Genomic DNA, 16,547 nt, shown 5'->3' on the forward strand with positions numbered 1-16,547 from the left:
CCCATCCCTTACACACTCCCACCCCCATCACCCACCCCCATCCCTTACACACCCTCACCCACTACCACCCACCCCCATCCCTTACACACTCCCACCCCCATCACCCACCCCCCATCCCTTACACACTCCCACCCCCTTCACTAACCCCCCATCCCTTACACACCCCCTCCCCCATCCCTTACACACTCCCACCCATAATCACCGACCCCCATCCCTTACACACTCCCACCCCATCACCACCCCCCATCCCTTACACACCCCCACCCCCTTCACCCACCCCCCATCCCTTACACACTCCCACCCCCATCATCCACCCCCCATCCCTTACACACTCCCACCCCCATCACCCACCCCTCCATCCCTTACACACTCCCACCCCATCACCCACGCCCCATCCCTTACACATTCCCACCCCCAACACCCACCCCCCATCCCTTACACACTCCCACCCCCATCACCCATCCCCCATCCCTTACACACCCCCACCCCCTTCACCCACCCCCCATCCCTTACACACTCCCACCCCCTTCACCCACCCCCCATCCCTTACACACTCCCACCCCCATCACCCATCCCCCATCCCTTACACACCCCCACCCCTTCACCCACCCTCCCATCCCTTACACACTCCCACCCCCATCACCCACCCCTCCATCCCTTACACACCCTCACCCACTATCACCCACCCCCATCCCTTACACACTCCCACCCACTGTCACCCACTCCCATCCCTTACACAACCTCACGCCCTGTCACCCACCCCCATCCCCCACCCCCTATCCTCCAACCCCCCATCCCTTACACACTCCCACCCCAACATCCCACACCCCATCCCTTGCAGACTCCCACACCATCCCCAACCCCCATCCCTCACACACTTCCACGCAATCGCCCATCCCACATCCCTTACACACTGCCACCCCATCCTCCATCCTTTACACACACCCATCCCATCCCCCAACCCCCATGCCTTACACATTCCCACCCCACCCCATCTCCATTCCCCAAACCCCTATTCCCCCCATTGCTCAACCCCCACCCACACCCCCCACCCTGCACAGACCCCATCCCCCATCCCCCCATCCTCCATCCCCCACACACAGCTCCAATCTCCCTTCCACCACCCCCACACCCCATTCCCATCTCCTATCTCCCACACCCACCCCCATCCCCCATTCCCCTATCCCCCATTCCCCACCCTCCCACCCCCATCCCCCAATCCCCCATTCCCCACCCTCCCGCCCCCCACACCCACCCCCATCCCCCATTCCCCTATCCCCTATTCCCCACCCTTCATTCCCCATCCCCCACACACACACCCATTCCTCAATCTCTCAACCCTCATTCCCCCACGCCCCATCCCCAAACCCGTCCTCATTCCTTACATACTCCGACTCCAGCCCCGTCTGCTTCCTTTAATCACTCCTACCCCATCTCCTTCCTTTACACACTCCTTCCCCATCCCTATCCCCTTCCTATGCACACTCCTACGCCATTCCCTTCCTTTCCACACTCCTTCCCCATCCCCATCCCCTTCCTATACACACTCCTACGCCATTCCCTTCCTTTCCACACTCCTTCCCCATCCCCATCCCCTTCCTATACACACTCCTACGCCATTCCCTTCCTTTCCACACTCCTTCCCCATCCCCATCCCCTTCCTATGCACACTCCTACGCCATTCCCTTCCTTTCCACACTCCTTCCCCATCCCCATCCCCTTCCTATACACACTCCTACGCCATTCCCTTCCTTTCCACACTCCTTCCCCATCTCCATCCCCTTCCTATGCACACTCCTACGCCATTCCCTTACTTTCCACACTCTTTCCCCATTCTCCACCTGACTTTCTCTCTCTGTCTGCCCATCTCGATCTCTCTGTTGCTCTCTCTGTGTCCCTCCCTCTCTCGCTCTCTCTGTCTCTTTTTCTCTCTCTATCCCTCTCTCACAATCCCCCTCCCCCACTGGACAGGTTGACTGACTCTTCCTCTCTCTCTCTCTCCCCAGGAGCGAGCAATCTGTGGGAACAGTTCAGGAAGTCTGCCCCGAAGACGGCATGCCAGCTATGGAGCCCGGGACCTCAGTCGACCCGCCTCCCTCCACGAACAAGGTGAGGGATTGGGTGAGAAACAGGGAGAAGCAGTGGGAGGTGGTAAAGATAGGAGGAGAGAAGAGGGGGTTTTGAGGGAGCGAGAGACACAGTCAGGAGGGGAGAGGGGCAGAGACAGAGAGAAAATGTCTGGGTGAGAGAGGGATCTGTGATGCTGTCCTGCGACCATTTGATGGGGGACAGTGCAGAGGGAGCTTTACTCTGTATCTAACCCCATGCTGTCCCTGTCCTGTGTCCCTGATCTCTGGAACCCCTCCCTAAACTTGCCTGTCGCTCTGTCTCCCTCTCTCTCTCTCTCTCTCTCTCTCTTTCTCTCTGTCTCTCTCCCTCTCTGTCACTCTCTCACTCTCTCTCATTCTCTCTCACTTTCTCTCTCATTCTCTGTCACTCTCTCTCTTGCTCTCTCTTCACCCTCTCTCACTCTCACTCTATCTCTCATCCTCTCTCACTTTCTCTCTCTCTCACTCTCTGTCACTTGCTCACTCTCTCACCCTCTCTCACTCTCTCTCCCAATCTCTCGCTTTCGCTTTCACTCTCTCACTCTCTCACTCACTCTCTCACTCTTGCTCTCTCTCTCACCCTCTCTCACTTTCTCTCTTGCTGTCTTTCACTCTCTCCCCCCTCACTCTCTCATACTCTCTCTCTCCCTCTCTCTCTCTCACCCTCTCTCACTTTCTCTGTCACTCTCTGTCACTCTCTGACTCTTGCTCTCCCTCTCACCCTCTCTCAGTCTATCACTCACTCTCTCTCTAACTTCTCTCTCACTCTCTCTCACTCTCTCTCTCTCACTTTCGCTCTCTCTCTCTCTCTCTCACTCTCGCGCTCTCTCTCACCCTCTCTGAGTCTCGCTCTGTCACTCCCTAACTCTCTCTCTCTCTCTCACACTGTCTCTCACTTCCTCTCTCACTCTCGCTCGCTCTCTCACTCTCGCTCGCTCTCTCTCATCCTCTATCACTTTGTCCAAGGGCTTGGCTGTTGTCCCTAATGTATCTCCCCCCAGCCCCCCAAGCCTTGCCCACACTGTCAGGTATAACTGTGACAACTGTTGTTGGGCCCTGGTTTTTATCCTGATAAATATGATAATATTTTTCTTTTCTCTTTGGTTGTGATCACCAGGTCTCAGTCACGCCCCCATGCAGCTCCTCTCTCTGGTTACCCTCCATCGAAGTCAAAGCTTCCAGCAGGAAAAGCTGCCCTGCTCCAGCTCTCCGCATGGTAATCCTCGCCTCAACCAGCTTCCCGACCGCCAGAGACCCCGGACAGAGTCAAGTGACAAATTATCCCGGTCCACCAGCCTCCGCAGGTAACGGTTCAAGCTACAGTTCCAGTCTCCGTATCCCTCGGTTAGACCCACACTCGGAGCACCGTGCACAGTTCCAGTCTCCGTATCCCTCAGTTAGACCCACACTCGGAGCACCGTGCACAGTTCCAGTCTCCGTATCCCTCAGTTAGTCCCACACTGGGAGCACCGTGCACAGTTCCAGTCTCCGTATCCCTCAGTTAGTCCCACACTGGGAGCACCGTGCACAGTCCCAGTCTCCGTATCCCTCAGTTAGACCCACACTCGGAGCACCGTGCACAGTTCCAGTCTCCGTATCCCTCAGTTAGACCCACACTCGGAGCACCGTGCACAGTTCCAGTCTCCGTATCCCTCAGTTAGACCCACACTCGGAGCACCGTGCACAGTCCCAGTCTCCGTATCCCTCAGTTAGACCCACACTCAGAAAACCGTGCACAGTCCCAGTCTCCGTATCCCTCAGTTAGACCCACACTCGAAGCACCGTGCACAGACCCAGTCTCCGTATCCCTCAGCTAGACCCACACTCGGAGCACCGTGCACAGTTCCAGTCTCTGTATCCCTCAGTTAGGCCCACACTCGGAGCACCATGTGCAGTCCCAGTCTCCGTATCCCTCAGGTAGACCCACACTCGGAGCACAGTGCACAGTTCCAGTCTCCGTATCCCTCAGCTAGACCCACACTCGGAGCACCGTGCACAGTCCCAGTCTCCGTATCCCTCAGTTAGACCCACACTCGGAGCAACGTTCACAGTCCCAGTCTCCGTATCCCTCAGTTAGACCCACACTCGGAGCACCGCGCACAGTCCCAGTTTCCGTATCCCTCAGTTAGACCCACACTCGGAGCACCGTGCACAGTCTCAGTCTCCGTATCCCTCAGTTAGACCCACACTCGGAGCACCGTGCACAGTTCCAGTCTCCGTATCCCTCAGTTAGACCCACACTCGGAGCACCGTGCACAGTTCCAGTCTCCGTATCCCTCAGTTAGACCCACACTCGGAGCACCGTGCACAGTTCCAGTCTCCGTATCCCTCAGTTAGACCCACACTCGGAGCACCGTGCACAGTTCCAGTCTCCGTATCCCTCAGTTAGACCCACACTCGGAGCACCGTGCACAGTTCCAGTCTCCGTATCTCTCAGTTAGACCCACACTCGGAGCACCGTGCACAGTTCCAGTCTCCGTATCCCTCAGTTAGACCCACACTCGGAGCACCGCGCACAGTTCCAGTCTCCGTATCCCTCAGTTAGACCCACACTCGGAGCACCGTGCACAGTTCCAGTCTCCGTATCCCTCAGTTAGACCCACACTCGGAGCACCGCGCACAGTTCCAGTCTCCGTATCCCTCAGTTAGACCCACACTCGGAGCACCGCGCACAGTTCCAGTCTCCGTATCCCTCAGTTAGACCCACACTCGGAGCACCGCGCACAGTTCCAGTCTCCGTATCCCTCAGTTAGACCCACACTCGGAGCACCGCGCACAGTTCCAGTCTCCGTATCCCTCAGTTAGACCCACACTCGGAGCACCGCGCACAGTTCCAGTCTCCGTATCCCTCAGTTAGACCCACACTCGGAGCACCGCGCACAGTTCCAGTCTCCGTATCCCTCAGTTAGACCCACACTCGGAGCACCGTGCACAGTTCCAGTCTCCGTATCCCTCAGTTAGGCCCACACTTGGAGCACCGTGCACAGTTCCAGTCTCCGTATCCTTCAGTTAGACCCACACTCGGAGCACCGTGCACAGTTCCAGTCTCTGTATCCTGAGAAAGGGAGATGTAGAGGGAGTTGGGCGGGTGCTGGTGCGAGCAGAAACCCTGGCATGGAGCAGAGGGCCCGAATGGCCAGTCTCTGGGCTGTAGACCCTGTCGGTAATGCGAATGTTTGTGCTTTTGTCCTGCAGCAATGGCTGTTCCTTACAGACCCTGGTGGAAATGGAGAGCAAGCTGAGGGCTGCTGTAGCCGAGAAGCAGCGCCTCCTGCAGGCAAAGGCAAGTATTACACCTCCTCTTGGACAGGGCACTCACTCTCCTGGAACGGAGTGGGGTTCAAAGCCGCGCGCTTTGGCCTGTCAGGATATTTACAACAGGGATGGTCCTGAGCTAATGATTATCTCTGCCCTGTCACCAGGGAGAATTGACCTCAGCCTGCGTTGCTTTAATTGCGATGCCTGCTCATGGGATCTTGCTGTGCAGCAACCACCTACCTTTCCCTCTGCATTTGACTACACTCCCAGCAATGGGGCTCCACATCCTTGTGACGAGGAGGTAAAAGGGTGCTATCTAAAGGCAGCTCATTTGCCACAGCAATAATCTGAAAAGGTTATTTTTCGAGCACTGCCCACTCAGGCCACTCCACGGCATCGTATGAGTCTACAGCAGAGGTAAACATTTGTTCAGTTTCCCTCTGAAATGGCCTCCTTCTGTTCCTGTGTAACAGGCTCAGGGAGAGGGGCTGAACGGCCTCTTGATCCTGTGTAACAGGCTCAGGGAGTGAGGCTGAATGGCCTCTGTTCCTGTGTAACAGGCTCAGGGAGAGGGGCTGAATGGCCTCTTGATCCTGTGTAACAGGCTCAGGGAGTGAGGCTGAATGGCCTCTGTTCCTGTGTAACAGGCTCAGGGAGTTGGGCTGAATGGCCTCTTGATCCTGTGTAACAGGCGCAGGGAGTGGGGCTGAATGGCCTCTTAATCCTGTGTAACAGGCTCAGGGAGAGGGGCTGAATGGCCTCTTGATCCTGTGTATCAAGTTTGAAGTGGCCCCCCCACTCCCTGAGCCTGTTACACAGGATCAAGAGGCCATTCAGCCCCCTCTCCCTGAGTCTGTTACACAGGAACAGGAGGCCATTCAGCCCCATTTCCCTGAGCCTGTTACACAGGAACTGGAGGCCATTCAGCCCCTCTCAATGAGCCTGTTATATAGGATCAGGAGGGCATTCAGCCCCTCTCCCTGAGCCTGCTACATAGGAAAAGGAGGCCATTCAGCCCCTCTCCCTGAGCCTGTTACATAGGAACAGGAGGCCATTCAGCCCCTCTCCCTGAGCCTGTTACATAGAAACAGGAGGCCATTCAGCTCCCCCCCTCTCCCTGAGCCTGTTACACAGGAACCGGAGGCCATTCAGCCCCTCTCCCTGAGCCTGTTACATAGGAACAGGCCATTCAGCCCCACCTGCAGTGACTGAAATCAGCCCTACAGTGAAATGAGGGATAAAATTGTTGGGAGAGAGAGATAGTGGGAATTGCAGATGCCGGAGAATCCGAGATAAGAAAGAGTAGAGCTGGATGAACACAGCAGAGGGGTCTAGGCCCGAAACGTCAGCTTTTGTGCTCCTCAGACGCTGCTTGGCCTGTTGTGTTCATCCAGCTCCACACTTCCAGAAAATTGTTGGGGGTTGTTTTTCCGTCCCTGGAATATCAGCCTCTTCCCTGCAGATGGCGTGTGGCCTGCAGGGAATGGCTGACCTCCCGAATGCAACAACAACTTATCATTGTGTAGCATCTTTAACCCAGTAACATGGCCCTGGGCGCTTCACAGAAGCATTTGACCTTCTACCACAGAGCAGATTCCAAAAGATTACCCCATGTTTAGAAACCCTCTCCTAGCAGGAGAAGAACGGGGACACACGGAGTGTGCAGGGGTTTACAGGGAATTCCTGAGCTCCTGGCACTGGAGAGCAGCAGCACTGGGAATCAGGAAATGCTCAAGTGGCCAGGATTGGATCAGGGGACAGACACAGGGAGGGGCTGTAGGGGGTTACAGAGATAGGGAGGGGGTGTAGGGGCTGGAGGGGGTTACAGAGATAGGGAGGGGGTGTAGGGGCTGGAGGGGGTTACAGAGATAGGGAGGGGGTGTAGGGGCTGGAGGGGGTTACAGAGATAGGGAGGGGGTGTAGGGGCTGGAGGGGGTTACAGAGATAGGGAGGGGGTGTAGGGGCTGGAGGGGGTTACAGAGATAGGGAGGGGGTGTAGGGGCTGGAGGGGGTTACAGAGATAGGGAGGGGGTGTAGGGGCTGGAGGGGGTTACAGAGATAGGGAGGGGTGTAGGGGTGGAGGGGGTTACAGAGATAGGGAGGGGGTGTAGGGGCTGGAGGGGGTTACAGAGATAGGGAGGGGGTGTAGGGCCTGGAGGAGGTTACAGAGATAGGGAGGGGGTGTAGGGGCTGGAGGGGGTTACAGAGATAGGGAGGGGGTGTAGGGCCTGGAGGAGGTTACAGAGACAGGGAGGGGGTGTAGGGGCTGGAGGGGGTTACAGAGATAGGGAGGGGGTGTAGGGGCTGGAGGGGGTTACAGAGATAGGGAGGGGTGTAGGGGCTGGAGGAGGTTACAGAGATAGGGAGGGGGTGTAGGGGCTGGAGGGGGTTACAGAGATAGGGAGGGGGGTATGGGCTGGAGGGGGCTACAGAGATAGGGAGGGGGGTAGGGGCTGGAGGGGGCTACAGAGATAGGGAGGGGTGTAGGGGCTGGAGGAGGTTACAGAGATAGGGAGGGGGTGTAGGGGCTGGAGGGGGTTACAGAGATAGGGAGGGGGTGTAGGGGCTGGAGGGGGTTACAGAGACAGGGAGGGGGTGTAGGGGCTGGAGGGGGTTACAGAGATAGGGAGGGGGTGTAGGGGCTGGAGGAGGTTACAGGGATAGGGAGGGGGTGTAGGGGCTGGAGGGGGTTACAGGGATAGGGAGGGTTATTTCAATGTTGCTGTGTCGGAATCCTGGAATGCCCTCTCTCATTGGAGGTGAAGCTGCCATCGTCCGACAGGAGCTTCAGATTCGGTTTTGATTCTTCGTTCGTTGAAATAATATACTTTATTTTTGAAAACAAATATCCATTAATTTGTACAGAAGCTTCTCAATCTATCCTGTAAGATCTTTGCAGAGGAAGAAGGTAAGGCAACTGAGATATCTGAAATTTGACGTCGCACAGAGATCCTGTGCCATTCCAGAGACATTGTTAATGAATGCATGAGAAAATGTTTCCGTAAGTTTTGGAACAATGGGGTTCTGGGAACTGAGCAGACCAATGTTATACTTTGTCAGAAAGACTTCACACTGCGGGCTTTCCTCTCTCTGAGTTGGCAGCAGCTTTCCCAGCTTTCAGTGCCTCTCTGAACATGTAAATACAGGACCTTGCAAATGTGCCAGTCTGCCAGCACTCAGTCAGGGTCAGCTCCTGGCCTAGGAAAACCAGCAGGCCAAAGAGCGTCTTTCACTGACCTGATGGTCCTTCACTTGCAGTCAATGTTTGTCTCAGTGTGCCTCCCAGGGAACGGAACGTAGAACACTGAGCCTCACAGAGACGCTCAGGATGAGCCTCGACATTGAACACTGCATCTGTCTCCAGACTTCCTTTGGAAAGGCACATTCCAGAAGGAGATGTGTGACAGTCTGTAGCCCCCTTGTAGCTGCTTCGAGGGCACTGTGCGGTGGCGCAGAGATACCAGGCGTACAAGACCGAGCTCAAAGACAGTGCCGTTCTCACCACCAGCCGAGGTGACGTCCATCTGCTTGTTGGAAAGTTCTGTCTTTGAGAGTCTGCTCAGGCAACAATCCGACAGGATCCACCCTCTCCTTTTCCCTCAGGGTTTCGAGAGCGCGAAAGGCTGCTGTTATCTACAGCTTTGGACGTGTTGTCCCTTTGGATGTTAGAGTGAGAGGGAAGGGGCAGATAGGAGTGATTTTACCCGTAAGGGTCACTGTGCATCAGCCCTCCCTGAGAGCCTTGAGGCTCTATCCAAAGCACACACACAACGCAGCTCAAAGGGGCAACTAGGGATGGGGCAACGAATAAATTCCAAGTTTCTGACACCTGCCTCCCGTGAGTTAATAAGTATTACGGGCACGAATTAAATGCAACTTTGCAGCCTCAGGGTGGGAGTCGAGAGTTTTGACGCTGGTGCTCTCTTGTAGGAGGCCCACAGGAAGGAGCAGGTGATAAACCCCGAGGCAGATCGAGACCGTCAGCAGGCAGAGCGCTCGGCTCCTTCTGACCGGCTTCGTCGTCCAAGTGATCCCGAGGTAACGATCAGCCGGGGCTGGCACCTCCAATCTCTCACGTTCCACTGTCCATCTCCGACATTCTCGCCTCCTCCACCCTACACCCCCTCCCTATCTCCGTGACTCCCTACACCCCCTCCCTAGCTCCGTAACTCGCTACATCCCCTCCCTATCTCCGTGACTCCCTACGCCCCCTCCCTATCTCCGTAACTCCCGACACCCCCTCCCTATCTCCGTGACTCCCGACACCCCCTCCCTATCTCTGTAACCCCCTCCAGCCCCTCCCTATCTCCATGACTCCCTACACCCCCTCCCTATCTCCGTGACTCCCTACACCCCCTCCCTATCTCCGTGACTCCTGACACTCCCTCCCTATCTCTGTGACTCCCTACATCCCCTCCCTATCTTACTCACTACACCCCCTCCCTATCTCTCTAACTCCCTACACCCCCTCCCTATCTCTCTAACTCCCTACACCCCTCCCTATCTCTGTAACTCCCTACACCCTACACCCCCTCCCCATCTGTAACTCCCGACACCCCCTCCCTATCCATGTAACTCCCTCCACCCCCTCCCTATCCATGTAACTCCCTAAAGCCCCTACACCCTCTCCCTATCTCTGTAACCTTCTCCGGCCCCTACACCCCCTCCCTATCTCTGTAACTCCCTCCAGACCCTACCCCACCTCTCTATCTCTGTAACCCCCTCCAGCCCCTACACCCCCTCCCTGTCTCTGTAACCCCCTCCAGCCCCATAAACTCCCTCCCTGTTTCTGTAACCTCCCCTGGCACCTGCCTGAGGGGTGGGGTGGAGGGATGCTGGGGGACAGGAGAGTGGGGGTTGGTGAGTCGGGATTTCTAATCGATGAGGGGATTCGAGGTTGGGTTTGGAGGGTTGGGGGTGAGGAAGAGACAGGGTGGCAGGTTTGAGGCTACAACCAGGACTGGTACGATGGCCCAAAAGCGCACAAGTATGCGTCGGATGTCCTCCCCAAAGAGGGTCGCGTTGCCTCAGTAACGCGTCGCAGCCATTTTGCTTCCTTACCTTGTGTCTCTCTGCATCTCCGAAACAGAACTCCCAGTGTGTTCACCAGGCACCAATTGCCCAGCCGACCTTTGACCTGCGTGCCCATATCGAAGCCTCGGGTCATGCGGTAGAAGGATGCAGACATCTAACGCTGACGGGCAGGAGCTGCCGAGGACGTTTGACCAAGATGGGGGGCCGCATCAAAACATGGAGGAAGAGGTGGTTTGTTTTCGACATTGATAGGAAGTGGCTGGCGTATTTTACAGGTAACTGACCTTCCTTTGGCACGCTCCCTGCACTGACCCTCCGACAGCGCCAACTCCCTCAGCACTGACCATCCAACAGCACGGCGCTACCTCAGCGCTGACCCACCGTCAGCGTGGCACTCTGCCAGCATTGACCCACCGACAGTGTAGCGCTCCCTCAGCACTGACCCTCCGACAGTGCGGCGCTCCCTCAGCACTGACCCTCTGACAGCGTGGCGCTCCCTCAGCACTGACCCTCCGACAGTGCCGCGCTCCGCCAGCGATGACCCACCGACAGTGCCCACTCCCTCAGCACTGACCCTCGGACAGTGCCCACTCCCTCAGCACTGACCCTCCGAAAGTATGACGCTCCCTCAGCACTGACCCTCTGACAGTGCCCACTCCCTCAGCACTGACCCTCCAACAATGCCCGCTCCCTCAGCACTGACCCTCCGACAATGCCCGCTCCCTCAGCACTGACCCTCCGACAGTGCCCACTCCCTCAGCACTGACACTCCGACAGTGCCCGCTCCCTCAGCACTGACCCTCCGACAGTGCCCACTCCCTCAGCACTGACCATCCAACAGCACGGCGCTACCTCAGCGCTGACCCACCGTCAGCGTGGCACTCTGCCAGCATTGACCCACCGACAGTGTAGCGCTCCCTCAGCACTGACCCTCCGACAGTGCAGCGCTCCCTCAGCACTGACCCTCCGACAGTGCCGCGCTCCGCCAGCGCTGACCCACCGACAGTGCCCACTCCCTCAGCACTGACCCTCCAACAGTGCCCACTCCCTCAGCATTGACCTTCCGAAAGCACGACGCTCCCTCAGCACTGACCCTCTGACAGTGCCCACTCCCTCAGCACTGACCCTCCAACAATGCCCGCTCCCTCAGCACTGACCCTCCGACAATGCCCACTCCCTCAGCACTGACCCTCCGACAGTGCCCACTCCCTCAGCACTGACACTCCGACAGTGCCCGTTCCCTCAGCACTGACCCTCCAACAGTGCCCACTCCCTCAGCACTGACCATCCAACAGCACGGCGCTACCTCAGCGCTGACCCACCGTCAGCGTGGCACTCTGCCAGCATTGACCCACCGACAGTGTAGCGCTCCCTCAGCACTGACCCTCCGACAGTGCGGCGCTCCCTCAGCACTGACCCTCTGACAGCGTGGCGCTCCCTCAGCACTGAACCTCTGACGGCGCGGTGCTCCCTCAGCACTGACCCTCCGACAGTGCCCACTCCCTCAGCACTGACCCTCTGAAAGTGCGGCGCTCCCTCAGCGCTGACCATCCGACAGTCCAGCGCTCCCTCACCACTGACCCTCCGACAGTGCCGCGCTCCGCCATCGCTGACCCACCGACAGTGCCCACTCCCTCAGCACTGACCCTCCGACAGTGCCCACTCCCTCAGCACTGACCCTCCGAAAGCACGACGCTCCCTCAGCACTGACCCTCTGACAGTGCCCACTCCCTCAGCACTGACCCTCCGACAATGCCCGCTCCCTCAGCACTGACCCTCTGACAGTGCCCACTCCCTCAGCACTGACCCTCTGACAGTGCCCACTCCCTCAGCACTGACCCTCCGACAATGCCCGCTCCCTCAGCACTGACCCTCCGACAGTGCCCACTCCCGCAGCACTGACCCTCCGACAGTGCCCGCTCCCTCATCACTGACCCTCCGACAGCGCGGCGCTCCCTCAGCGCTGACTCTCCGACAGTGCCCGCTCCCTCATCACTGACCCTCCGACAGCGCGGCGCTCCTTCAGCACTGACCCTCCGACAGCGCGGCGCTCCTTCAGCACTGACCCTCCGACAATGCCCGCTCCCTCAGCACTGACCCTCCGACTGTGCCCTCTCCCTCAGCGCTGACCCTCTGACAGCGCGGCGCTCCCTCAGCACGGACCCTCCGACAGTGCGGCGCTCCCTCAGCGCTGACCCTGTGACAGCGTGGCGCTCCCTCAGCACTGACCCTCCGACAGTGCCCGCTCCCTCAGCACTGACACTCCGACAGTGCCCACTCCCTCATCACTGACCCTCCGACAGCGCGGCGCTCCCTCAGCGCTGACCCTCCGACAGCGCGGCGCTCCCTCAGCGCTGACCCTCCGACAGCGCGGCTCTCCCTCAGCGCTGACCCTCCGACAGTGCGGCGCTCCCTCAGCGCTGACCCTGTGACAGTGCCCACTCCCTCAGCACTGACACTCCGACAGTGCCCGCTCCCTCAGCACTGAGCCTCCGACAGTGCCCACTCCCTCAGCACTGACCCTCTGACAGTGCCCGCTCCCTCAGCGCTGACCCTCCGACAGTGCCCACTCCCTCAGCACTGACCCTCCGACAATGCGGCACTCCCTCAGCACTGACCCACCGACAGTGCCCACTCCCGCAGCACTGACCCTCCGACAGTGCCCGCTCCCTCATCACTGACCCTCCGACAGCGCGGCGCTCCCTCAGCGCTGACCCTGTGACAGCGCGGCGCTCCCCCTGTGACAGCGCGGCGCTCCCTCAGCACTGACCCTCCGACAGTGCCCACTCCCTCAGCACTGACCCTCCGACAGTGCCCACTCCCTCAGCACTGACCCTCCGACAGTGCGGCGCTCCCTCAGCACTGACCCTCCGACAGTGCGGCGCTCCCTCAGCACTGACCCTCCGACAGTGCGGCGCTCCCTCAGCACTGACCCTCCGACAGTGCGGCGCTCCCTCAGCACTGACCCTCCGACAGTGCGGCGCTCCCTCAGCACTGACCCTCCGACAGTGCGGCGCTCCCTCAGCACTGACCCTCCGACAGTGCGGCGCTCCCTCAGCACTGACCCTCCGACAGTGCGGGGCTCCCTCAGCACTGACCCTCCGACAGTGCGGCGCTCCCTCATCACTGACCCTCCGACAGTGCGGCGCTCCCTCATCACTGACCCTCCGACAGTGCCCACTCCCTCAGCACTGACCCTCCGACAGTGCGGCGCTCCCTCAGCACTGACCCTCCGACAGTGCGGCGCTCCCTCAGCACTGACCCTCCGACAGTGCCCACTCCCTCAGCACTGACCCTCCGACAGTGCGGCGCTCCCTCAGCACTGACCCTCCGACAGTGCGGCGCTCCCTCAGCACTGACCCTCCGACAGTGCCCACTCCCTCAGCACTGACCCTCCGACAGTGCCGCTCCCTCAGCACTGACCCTCCGACAGTGCGGCGCTCCCTCAGCACTGACCCTCCGACAGTGCCCACTCCCTCAGCACTGACCCTCCGACAGTGCGGCGCTCCCTCAGCACTGACCCTCCGACAGCGCGGCGCTCCCTCAGCGCTGACTCTCCGACAGTGCCCGCTCCCTCATCACTGACCCTCCGACAGCGCGGCGCTCCTTCAGCACTGACCCTCCGACAGCGCGGCGCTCCTTCAGCACTGACCCTCCGACAATGCCCGCTCCCTCAGCACTGACCCTCCGACTGTGCCCTCTCCCTCAGCGCTGACCCTCTGACAGCGCGGCGCTCCCTCAGCGCGGACCCTCCGACAGTGCGGCGCTCCCTCAGCGCTGACCCTGTGACAGCGTGGCGCTCCCTCAGCACTGACCCTCCGACAGTGCCCGCTCCCTCAGCACTGACACTCCGACAGTGCCCACTCCCTCATCACTGACCCTCCGACAGCGCGGCGCTCCCTCAGCGCTGACCCGCCGACAGCGCGGCTCTCCCTCAGCGCTGACCCTCCGACAGTGCGGCGCTCCCTCAGCGCTGACCCTGTGACAGTACCCACTCCCTCAGCACTGACACTCCGACAGTGCCCGCTCCCTCAGCACTGAGCCTCCGACAGTGCCCACTCCCTCAGCACTGACCCTCTGACAGTGCCCGCTCCCTCAGCGCTGACCCTCCGACAGTGCCCACTCCCTCAGCACTGACCCTCCGACAATGCGGCACTCCCTCAGCACTGACCCACCGACAGTGCCCACTCCCGCAGCACTGACCCTCCGACAGTGCCCGCTCCCTCATCACTGACCCTCCGACAGCGCGGCGCTCCCTCAGCGCTGACCCTGTGACAGCGCGGCGCTCCCCCTGTGACAGCGCGGCGCTCCCTCAGCACTGACCCTCCGACAGTGCCCACTCCCTCAGCACTGACCCTCCGACAGTGCCCACTCCCTCAGCACTGACCCTCCGACAGTGCGGCGCTCCCTCAGCACTGACCCTCCGACAGTGCGGCGCTCCCTCAGCACTGACCCTCCGACAGTGCGGCGCTCCCTCAGCACTGACCCTCCGACAGTGCGGCGCTCCCTCAGCACTGACCCTCCGACAGTGCGGGGCTCCCTCAGCACTGACCCTCCGACAGTGCGGGGCTCCCTCAGCACTGACCCTCCGACAGTGCGGCGCTCCCTCATCACTGACCCTCCGACAGTGCGGCGCTCCCTCAGCACTGACCCTCCGACAGTGCGGCGCTCCCTCAGCACTGACCCTCCGACAGTGCCCACTCCCTCAGCACTGACCCTCCGACAGTGCGGCGCTCCCTCAGCACTGACCCTCCGACAGTGCGGCGCTCCCTCAGCACTGACCCTCCGACAGTGCCCACTCCCTCAGCACTGACCCTCCGACAGTGCCGCTCCCTCAGCACTGACCCTCCGACAGTGCGGCACTCCCTCAGCACTGACCCTCCGACAGTGCGGCGCTCCCTCAGCACTGACCCTCCGACAGTGCGGCGCTCCCTCAGCACTGACCCTCCGACAGTGCCCACTCCCTCAGCACTGACCCTCCGACAGTGCCGCTCCCTCAGCACTGACCCTCCGACAGTGCGGCGCTCCCTCAGCACTGACCCTCCAACAGTGCCCACTCCCTCAGCACTGACCCTCCGACAGTGCCCACTCCCTCAGCACTGACCCTCCGACAGTGCGGCGCTCCCTCAGCACTGACCCTCCGACAGTGCGGCGCTCCCTCAGCACTGACCCTCCGACAGTGCCCACTCCCTCAGCACTGACCCTCCGACAGTGCCGCTCCCTCAGCACTGACCCTCCGACAGTGCGGCGCTCCCTCAGCACTGACCCTCCAACAGTGCCCACTCCCTCAGCACTGACCCTCCGACAGTGCCCACTCCCTCAGCACTGACCCTCCGACAGTGCGGCGCTCCCTCAGTACTTGTCCTTCGGCGGACATTGGGAGTCATATTTGCACAAAGCACAAAATGTTTGTTTTGGCCGTGAATGGTCCAATAAGAGATTGAGCCAACAATTAGGATTCTGACCCAGTGACACTGAAGGAACGGCGATATATTCCCAAGTCAGGATGGGGAGTGGAGGGGAACTTGCAGGGGCTGGTGTTCCCATGTATCTGCTGCCCCTTGTCCTTCTGGATGGAAGTGGGTCGTGGGTTTGGAAGGTGCTGCCTGAGGATCTTCGGTGAATTTCTGCAGAGTATCTTGTAGATGGTACACACTGCTGCGACTGAGCGTCGGTGGGGGGAGGGAGTGGGATGTTCGGAGTTCGCTTTGCTCTAATTACCACTGAATGTGTTGCTGTTCTGTCTCTAGATAAAGAGGAGACAAAGCTGAAAGGAGTTATTTACTTCCAGGCTCTCGAGGAGATTTATTTTGACCACTTACGGAGAGCGCCCAAGGTGGGTGTTTTTCACTGCTCAGAAACCTGCTCGTATCGGGCCAACTTGTTATACAGTCATAAAGCTGTAACACAGAAATCGACCCTCCAGTCCAGCCCATCCAATGCTGACTTAAACATCCGAAATTAATCTCGTCCCAACTGCCAACAGATGAGCGAATGCGAAAAGTACAGCACAGGAGCAGGCCCTTCGGCCCTCCAAGCCCGTGTTGACATCATGCCCTAATTAATCTAAAAAGAAACCTGCCATTTTCTTGATCTATATCCCTCTACTCCCTCCCTGTTCATGTACCCATCTAGGTGCCTCTCAAC

General features: G+C 59.4%; 1 protein-coding gene across 7 annotated transcripts in view; it reads left to right on the plus strand.

Annotated features, from left to right (window-relative positions):
- LOC125448462 (pleckstrin homology-like domain family B member 3) overlaps positions 1-16,547 on the plus strand; it is a 46,024-nt gene that overhangs the window by 24,774 nt on the left and 4,703 nt on the right. For all 7 annotated transcript variants that reach the window (XM_059641362.1, XM_059641366.1, XM_059641367.1 and 4 more), the window contains 6 exons: positions 2,007-2,109; positions 3,226-3,412; positions 5,304-5,391; positions 9,297-9,404; positions 10,456-10,675; positions 16,151-16,236. In XM_059641362.1, the coding sequence (XP_059497345.1) occupies positions 2,007-2,109; positions 3,226-3,412; positions 5,304-5,391; positions 9,297-9,404; positions 10,456-10,675; positions 16,151-16,236 (792 nt within the window). The remainder of the gene's footprint in view (positions 1-2,006; positions 2,110-3,225; positions 3,413-5,303; positions 5,392-9,296; positions 9,405-10,455; positions 10,676-16,150; positions 16,237-16,547) is intronic.

Source organism: Stegostoma tigrinum, chromosome 41 (assembly GCF_030684315.1).
Source record: "Stegostoma tigrinum isolate sSteTig4 chromosome 41, sSteTig4.hap1, whole genome shotgun sequence".
Taxonomy (NCBI): Eukaryota; Metazoa; Chordata; class Chondrichthyes; order Orectolobiformes; family Stegostomatidae; genus Stegostoma; species Stegostoma tigrinum.